The following is a 9038-nucleotide window of genomic DNA, read 5'->3' on the forward strand; positions in this document are numbered from 1 at the left end:
AACTGCGATGGAGCCTTCTCTTCAAGCACGTGATCAGGTGGATGGGGGTTTGCTAAGAAGTAATTTCATTTCGTATAGTGTAGCTCATAGCCGGCATTCTTGTAATATGGCTGCTGATGGCCTTGCTCCCCTTTGGGCGAGTTTGAGTCTGGGTACTGATCCGACCTTCAAGGCGCTATGGCACCCTAAACAATCATTTTACAAATACCCCTACATATATAGATAGCATGACATAAGCTATTACAACAATTTATGATTGCTCCACAAATTCTCAATTTTTGTACCATTCAGCTTTAGTGTATTTTCAACTATGACAGAACTTTATATATGCATGTGTACCATATATCTTATGTACATAACATCCAGAATTATGACTATTCATATCTGGAGGGCCATTTGGCGCGGCAACGCCGCGCAATGTTCTAGTCGTGTGTCTGAGGAGTGGCCCAAGCATGGCCCTGGTCAGGTCTGTGCTGGCTCGGGCAAGTCCTGCTTTCGCTTTGGCTGGGCCAAAAATCTGGGTTTGGTGCAGGGCCACTGGAGCACGTGTGCGGGCCATGTCATCTGCAGCCGCGCAGAGAAAAGAAAAATCGAGCCTTGCCGTGCCGTGTCCCTCGGGGCGCGAGCTCTGCCCGCCCGACCGCCGCGGCCCACGGCCACGGCTGCTCGCACTGCGCGTACCCGCATGCCCTCTCCCTCGCCAGAGTCGTCAGTCACGGGCACGGGCTCTGAGAAGTGTCGTCCACTCGGGCTCGCCCACTCCGATCTGACGCAACGCGAGTACGCGACCCAACAAAGCTGTCGCCATGGCCAATTGGCCATGGTCCCCGGCGTACGACGCCCGAGCCCGACGGCCGGCGCCGCGTTCGTACTACCGACGCGGCAGTGCGTCCGTCCACCCGTGTTCACATGGGCCTTGTTTAGTTCCCAGAAAATTTTGCAAAATTTTTCACATTCTCCGTCAAATCGAATATTTAGACGCATACATGAAGTATTAAATATAGATAAAAATAAAAACTAATTGCACAGTTTAGTCGAAATTGACGAGACGAATCTTTTGAGCCTAGTTAGTCTATAATTGGACAATATTTGTCAAATACAAACGAAAGTGCTACAGTGTCGATTTTCCAAAATTTTTCGGAACTAAACAAGGCCATGGCCACACGGGGGCATCGTGGTATTACTGCCGCCGACATGTGAAGCATTCCAGGCCCGGGGCGGTGGGCTTTAAGCAGGGGACGTCGTTACAAGTGGCAATGCTCTTAGGTCTTGTTTAGTTAACAATTTTTTTGATTTTATGTTAATATTTTTATTTTTATTTGATAATTATTGTCTAACTAGATATAACACTTATTAGAAAACGGAAGGAGCAGTGCAAAGTTGATAACCTGAAGACCCGCTGAAAGTTGAAAACGCATCGGATATCGTCTTAGGATTCTAAACAAGTCTGTATCAACGGCTCAAAATTATTACATGTTGGAACTATTGGTCTGACTAAAACCTAAAAGATAGCAGTCAAAATACGAATAAGCCAAATTTTTAATAGCAATAAAAGTCCTATATAGTTCTTCCAGCTAACTATCAGTTGTGTTATCTAGGAGAACTAGCTAATAACTATTAGCTGGGTGTTAATTAATGCATTAACTTAACTTAGTTGAGGATCCAATTTTTTCGCAGCTAAGGCCCTGTTTAGATGCAGCCAAACAGCCAAAACTTTTGGAGAAATGAGCACTTTTTGGAAGAATGAATCTAAATAGGGGCCTGTAAAACTTGGGTTATAAAGATTTGGAATTTGGGATCTTGGAGCCACAAAACTGTGTGTAAACTTGCTTAGGGGCCCGTGTCTTATGTGTTGCAGACCAAAAAATTTAGAAAACATCTAAACACATATTTGAAATGTAAAGTTTACAGCCAAAAGTTTTGGGACGTAAAGATTTGAGATCTAAACAGGCCCTAAGTTTTGTAGAGATCCAAACATGTCTACGTTTTTAGGGTAGTTCTAATGTTAAAAACTATAGTGTCTATACCTATTAATTTCTATAGACACTACTGTATATATAGAAACTATGGTCCCAATGGATAGTTTTTACATAATATTTTTTATCCAATCATATTCATTCTCTCTTCATTCTGAACCAACCGTATCACTTCATGTCTTAGATCTCATGTAGACATGATTTCTAACTTGGACCCACTTTCTATAATTTGTGCTCCCTTTCTCTTCAATAACTACATTGCCACATCAGTAAAATGCTTAAGTGACATTACAATTAATATTTATAAAAACTATGATGGTTTATAGGTTAACATTTTAGTAACCACTAATTTGCTACTTAAGTTCGCCAATACCTCCGTTCAACCAGCCTTTTTTTGCCTAATTTTTAATAATTTTTACTCAACAAATCTTTGGCGAGGCATGCTTTGGCTTGGTAAATACTCCATCCACACTTAAAAATAAAGTCATTTTGGATAGGGTTTAGCATATCAAGAAGTAATTAATAAGCAATTTCGGTGGCAGATCAACGGCCACAAAAAAATCGAGGGGTTTTCCCGAACCCACTGCTGCTGCAAGTCTGCAACGGTCGACGAGACTCGATTCTCGCTCCTCCGCGCCTGATGTCTTACGGCTACTACTTCGGGCTCAATTGCCAGGCGGCCCACCCAACCAAGAGCCTCGGGCCTACGAGCCAGCCGCCTTTCTTTCTCCCTTCCCCACCGCAGGCACCCGGAAATCGCCGTCGCCGGTTACTTCCGGGCTCCCGCGAACCACGCACGTTCCAGCCTTCCCGGTGTGTGTATGAACCGTGGAGAGTGTGTGAACCGTCACGCGGCGTACCAAAGCACGACGCCTTTGGCTGGCTTTTGCCACATTCGTCCGCGTCGATCTGGACGAGCAGTTGCCCATGCAATCGTGGAACTCGCCGTCCGCTAGGCAACAACCGAACATGGGTTCGGCGAGAGGAATTGTTGTTTTCTAGCAGTAGCTCCGCTTGCGGCCACGGCCAGCCAACAGCCATGCCGTCATCCAAGCCGGTGACGACCCACTGTCTGGCTCGATGGCCACGGCAGGCAGGCGCCGCCACCTCCACCTCCACCACCCACCATCATCGACGTCCGACAGCGGCAGCAGCATCATTATGAGACATCATCTTGTTCTATCTACTAATCTAAAGCTATCGTTATCTATCTGAAAAGCTTCAAGAAATCATTCTTTTGTGCCTTTAGTGATAGATAGATAGATAGATAGATAGCTTGGGCAGAAACCCGCAGGCCGTGACGCAGGTGAACAAGTTAATCGCGGTCGCAGACATCAGTTTCTACCCGGCCGGTCCTCAGGCTCATGGGCCGGGTCGCGGGGGAAGTTAACAACTGCGACACGATCGGCGTGCAACCGCTCTTGACCAGTGAATACTTTCACGGATTGCGAGCAGCATCTTTGGCTCCTGGAACGGTCATGTGGTGGTGATGCCAAAAACCGAAAAGTTAAAAGCGGCCAGCCATGTGCAGTGTGGCCACACTCTCTCTCCCTCTCTCTTCCCCATCCCGGCACCTCACGCTTTCCCGTCCTCCGATCGCTGCCGCTGTAGCATCGGTCCATCTGCTCCCTTTGTCCTGTTGCAATCATTCGAGACGCCGTTCTTTGATTCTATAAATCCACTGTCCCGATCTACCTCAGTCTCACTTCCACCGCCAAGAATCGCCACTCCGCTACCTTCACTCGCTCACTCAGAATGCGGCGCCATGGCGAGGTATGCGTGATCTTTGCTGTGGCCGCCGCCGCCCTCTTGGTGGCCGCGGCGACCCCAGCCGCGGCTGGTCGGGAGGATCGGCAGACCTACATCGTCCACATGTCCCATTCCGCCATGCCGAGTGATTTCGTGGAGCATGAGGAGTGGTACGCCGCGTCGCTTCAGGCGGTGTCGGACGCCGCCACCGTGCTGTACACCTACAACACCCTCCTCCACGGCTACTCGGCGCGGCTGACGCGCGCGGAGGCCGCGGCGCTGGAGTCGCAGCCCGGCGTGCTCGTCGTCAACCCGGAGGTGCGGTACGAGCTGCACACCACCCGGACGTGGGAGTTCCTGGGGCTGGACGGCACGGACGCGCTGTTCCCGCAGTCGGGCACCGGGTCCGACGTCATCGTCGGGGTGCTCGACACCGGCGTGTGGCCGGAGAGGCCGAGCTATGACGACACGGGGTTCGGCCCCGTTCCGGCGGGCTGGAAGGGCAAGTGCGAGGACGGCAACGACTTCAACGCCACCGCGTGCAACAAGAAGCTCATCGGCGCGAGGTTCTTCCTGACGGGCTACGAGGCGGCCAAGGGCCCCGTGGACACGTCCAAGGAATCCCGGTCGCCGAGGGACAACGACGGCCACGGGACGCACACGTCGAGCACCGCGGCGGGCGGCGCCGTCCAGGGCGCGGACCTGCTCGGCTACGCCGCCGGCACGGCCAAGGGCATGGCGCCCCGCGCTCGCGTCGCGACGTACAAGGTGTGCTGGGTCGGCGGCTGCTTCAGCTCCGACATCCTCAAGGCCATGGAGGTTGCAGTGACGGACGGCGTCGACGTGCTCTCCCTCTCCCTCGGCGGCGGCACGGCGGAGTACTACCGTGACAGCATCGCGGTGGGCGCTTTCAGCGCCATGGAAAAGGGGATCTTCGTGTCCTGCTCCGCGGGCAATGCCGGCCCGGGCGCCGCGACGCTGTCGAACGGCGCGCCGTGGATCACCACCGTGGGCGCCGGCACCATCGACCGCGACTTCCCCGCCTACGTCATGCTCGGCAACGGCAAGAACTACACGGGCGTGTCCCTCTACAGCGGCAAGCTATTGCCCACCACGCCGGTGCCTTTCATCTACGCGGGGAACGCGTCCAACAGCAGCATGGGCCAGCTCTGCATGTCCGGCAGCCTCATCCCGGAGAAGGTGGCCGGCAAGATCGTGCTCTGCGACCGCGGCACCAACGCCAGGGTCCAGAAGGGCTTCGTCGTCAAAGACGCCGGCGGCGCTGGCATGGTTCTCGCCAACACCGCCGCCAACGGCGAGGAGCTCGTCGCTGACGCGCACGTTCTCCCGGGCTCCGGCGTGGGGGAGAAAGCCGGCAACGCCATGAGGGACTACGCCATGTCGGATCCGAAGGCGACGGCCACCATTGTGTTCGCCGGCACGAAGGTCGGCATCAAGCCGTCTCCCGTCGTTGCGGCCTTCTCCTCCAGGGGCCCCAACACTGTGACGTCGAGCATCCTGAAGCCGGACGTCATCGCGCCCGGCGTGAACATTCTGGCGGCGTGGTCGGGGTCCGTCGGCCCCTCGGGGCTCCCCGGCGACAGCCGCCGCGTGGGCTTCAACATCATCTCCGGGACGTCCATGTCGTGCCCGCACGTGAGCGGGCTTGCGGCGCTGCTCCGCGCGGCGCACCCGGAGTGGAGCCCGGCAGCCATCCGGTCGGCGCTGATGACGACGGCGTACAACGATTACCCAGGCGGCGCTGGCATCCTGGACGTGGCCACGGGCCGGCCGGCCACGCCGCTGGACGTGGGCGCCGGCCACGTCGACCCCGCGAAGGCCGTGGACCCGGGGCTGGTGTACGACATCACCGCGGCGGACTACATCGACTTCCTCTGCGCCAACAACTACGAGCCGGCGCAGATCGCGGCGCTCACCAGGCAGCACCCGTCCGAGGGGTGCAGCGCCAACCGCACGTACACGGTGACCGCGCTCAACTACCCGTCCTTCTCCGTGGCGTTCCCGGCCGCCGGCGGCACGGTGAAGCACACCCGCACGGTGACCAACGTCGGGCAGCCTGGAACGTACAAGGTGACCGCCAGCGCCGCCGCCGGCAGCGCCCCGGTGACGGTGTCCGTGGAGCCGTCGACGCTGAGCTTCAGCAAGGCCGGCGAGAAGCAGAGCTACACGGTGAGCTTCACGGCGGGCGGGATGGCGTCGGGCACCAACGGGTTCGGACGGCTCGTCTGGTCCAGCGACCACCACGTGGTCGCCAGCCCGATCGCGGCGACATGGACCTAATAGCTAGCGGCCGGTAGCAATGGCGAGATAAATCTCCGATTGGGGATGGCAATGGCGAGCGGCATTCTTGAACGCAAGAGACGGCGGATATCGTCGAGGAGTGCTGTTTGTATTGTATCAGTTGATTAGCTCCGGTGTGTAAGCTGCCGGTGTAATGTAATCTGTAACTGACCCGATTGTGGTGATGCAGCAATTAATCTCAAAGGGTTGCAGTCTTGCAGGCTTTCAGTGTGTGTGTGATCATGAAATGAGCACTTCTACGTGACCCGAATTTGAAGGAGAATAATCATGAATGTCTCCGGCGGTTTGTTTTGTCATAAGTTCGTCAACGTTTGGGTATTTGGGCCGTGCAGCGCATCCTGCAGAACATGCTAACCCACAGCAGCATGTTGAGAATAGTATACTACAGCTCGCTGACAGTGGTCGGTCTTAAGGCGGACCCAAGCACTTGATTCCCAGATTAGCACACCGTTTGCTCTTGAAGGGCCAGGAGTAAACCATACGCAAAAGAAGCTGGCCCAAACTGTCAAGAGCACTAGCATAGTACAGTACGCTGCTTGCATGAAACACGAAAGTACGCAAGGCAGCCGTGAGCCCGTGACATGGCACTTTTCAAGCCTCAACAAGTCAACATCATCAAAAAAGGAAGCCACAAAAAAAATCTCGCGATCCGTTATCCTTAAATTCCGCGTCCCGTATGCATCAGCGCCACTGATGGGAAATCCGCTGCCGTTTCCGCGCTGGATTACCGCCGCCCGGACAAGTACTGTACTCGCTGCCGTGTGCTGTGCTGTGCTGCAAGACCTTGTCTAGTTCCGAAAAAATTTTGTAAAATTTTTCAGATTTCCCGTCACATCGAATCTTTAGACACATGCATGAAGTATTAAATATAGACAAAAATAAAAACTAATTATACAGTTTGGTCGAAATTGACGAGATGAATCTTTTGAGTCTAGTTAGTCCATGATTGGATAATATTTGTCAAATACAAACGAAAGAGCTGAAGTGTCGATTTTGCAAAATATTTTGAACTAAACAAGGCCCAACCCTGCAACCATGCGCGCGCTGGGCGCTGGCTGGAGCTGGACTGCCGCACGCTTTCTACCACCCACATGCGTGTCTCCGTGCCGCTGCAGCATCGCCTCTGCTCACATGCGTGTCTCCGTGCCGTGGTCACACGCGGATAAACTGGATCACGGACGCGACACTGCGAAAGGGGTGGTCGTGTAGATATTTCTTCGCGTTTCGCCTTTGGACGCGTGAGCGTGACCGCTGCCTGCATAGGACATTTTGACGGCTGGCGCGGCCGCCGCCTAGCTAGCTTCTAGTCGCGGTAGTGGGCACTGGATCGGCGTCTCCACGGTCTAGTCGCGTGGTGCGCCGTACTGATGGTGTGGCGTGGACTTGCTTCAGCTATTCGACGGGCGTGATCCATCGGTGGGTGCAATGGCGGAGCCAGTTATATATAGGGGGGTTAACAAAAAATCTAACTTAGCTTAATTCATGATTTGACATAGGTACTCATATTTTCTATATGTATTTTAGTATGTTTGAGATGATTTCGTAAACCAGCTTGAGAGATACGTCTCAATTTTTCTAAGATGCTTCATAGTATTATTTAATTATGTTTTGTATTCCCTCCACCCCAAATTATAAGGCAGTGTTTAGATGTGAAATGTTTTTGGATTTCGCTACTGTAGCACTTTTGTTTGTTTGTGGTAAATATTGTTCAATCATGGACTAACTAGGATCAAAAGATTCGTCTCGTGATTTACAGACAAACTGTGTAATTAGTTTTTGTTTTCGTCTATATTTAATGCTTCATGCATGTGCCGCAAGATTCGATGTGACAGGAAATCTTGAAAACTTTTTGGTTTTTGATGGGAACTAAACAAGGTCTAAATCATTCTAATAATTTTGAAGAATCAAAGTATCTCTAAACTCACAGAGTATCCTCTAGATAATATAAAATTATGCTCATTCTATTTTAAATTATAAGTCATTTTAAAAATTTTAGAGAATACGATCATCCTAAATGTGACTACAGCAAATGGCGGGGCTCACTTGTCTAATATGACCAGTGAGTAGACGCGAGCACTATGCCCCGCCCTGTCCGCAGTGCCGCGAACAGACTAGCCGTTGGGGCATTGCCGCATTGGCAAGCGTGATGCGTGATCGGTGGGTAAACAAACCGATGAGTACTCGGGTCGGGCATGTCGTGGTGAGCGACTGGGCGGCAGGCCGGTGGCGTGGGCCGCCGCCGCTGCCACCACCTAGCGGGCAACCAATCCCGTCTCCCGGGCGCGGAATTTAATGCGGCGAGCTCGCAGCTCGGTAGGGGCGCGGCGTCCGGCGATCTCGTACCGCCCAGGCTCTACTGCACTACCGTGCGCCCATGACGCGGCGCCATTGTTCTACCCGTTCAATCGTCTTTGCCTGAAATCTAAGCAACGGCCATGTACTTAAATGCTGCGGTGTTATTGTTAGCTCCCAAAGGAGGCAAGGACAGCCGTGGTCATCATACTCGAAATGGTAGGACTGTCCTGCTTTAGCTGCTGGCATACACGAAATGGTAGTAGTATTCGTAATCACCCACCCCCAGTCCCTATAGTCCTGTCCTGGTTCTTGGTGTGAACTATTGCAGCGCAGCAACTAGTTCATTCTTGTGATGATAGTAGAGATACATATTGTATTTCACTTTCTAGATGGCTGCAGAAACATTTGTAATTCGCTTGTCTGAAAAATACTGTTCGCTGATTTGTTGTCAGAGAAAAGCACTGCTCAATGACTAACAGATTCGGAAGATAAGCTCAAGCAAACAAGCTTGCATTGTTACTTTGGATGATGTGTGTTTCTAGTTTGCTGTGGAGAGTATGTGTATTTTTAGAGTTGTATCATGGATACTCTGTGAATTAAACATGTGCACCATTGAAAATTACCATAAATAAACCACATTATCCTTTGCAACCGGTTCTTTTGGTATTTCAAATTAATGTCAATTTAATTTCTGTT

At 52.4% G+C, this 9038-nt stretch overlaps 1 protein-coding gene across 1 annotated transcript; it reads left to right on the forward strand.

The window, feature by feature from the left end:
• LOC8085905 (subtilisin-like protease SBT1.7) lies at positions 3434-6254 on the forward strand. The gene has a single exon (XM_002463799.2). The coding sequence runs from the start codon at positions 3732-3734 to the stop codon at positions 6024-6026; it is 2295 nt and encodes a 764-aa protein (XP_002463844.1). The 5' UTR covers positions 3434-3731; the 3' UTR covers positions 6027-6254.

Source organism: Sorghum bicolor, chromosome 1 (genome assembly GCF_000003195.3).
Source record: "Sorghum bicolor cultivar BTx623 chromosome 1, Sorghum_bicolor_NCBIv3, whole genome shotgun sequence".
NCBI classification, from domain to species: domain Eukaryota; kingdom Viridiplantae; phylum Streptophyta; class Magnoliopsida; order Poales; family Poaceae; genus Sorghum; species Sorghum bicolor.

Coding starts and splice junctions, on each gene's coding strand:
- LOC8085905 (XM_002463799.2), top strand. CDS start 3,732: ATGCGGCGCCATGGCGAGGTATGCGTGATCTTTGCTGTGGCCGCCGCC.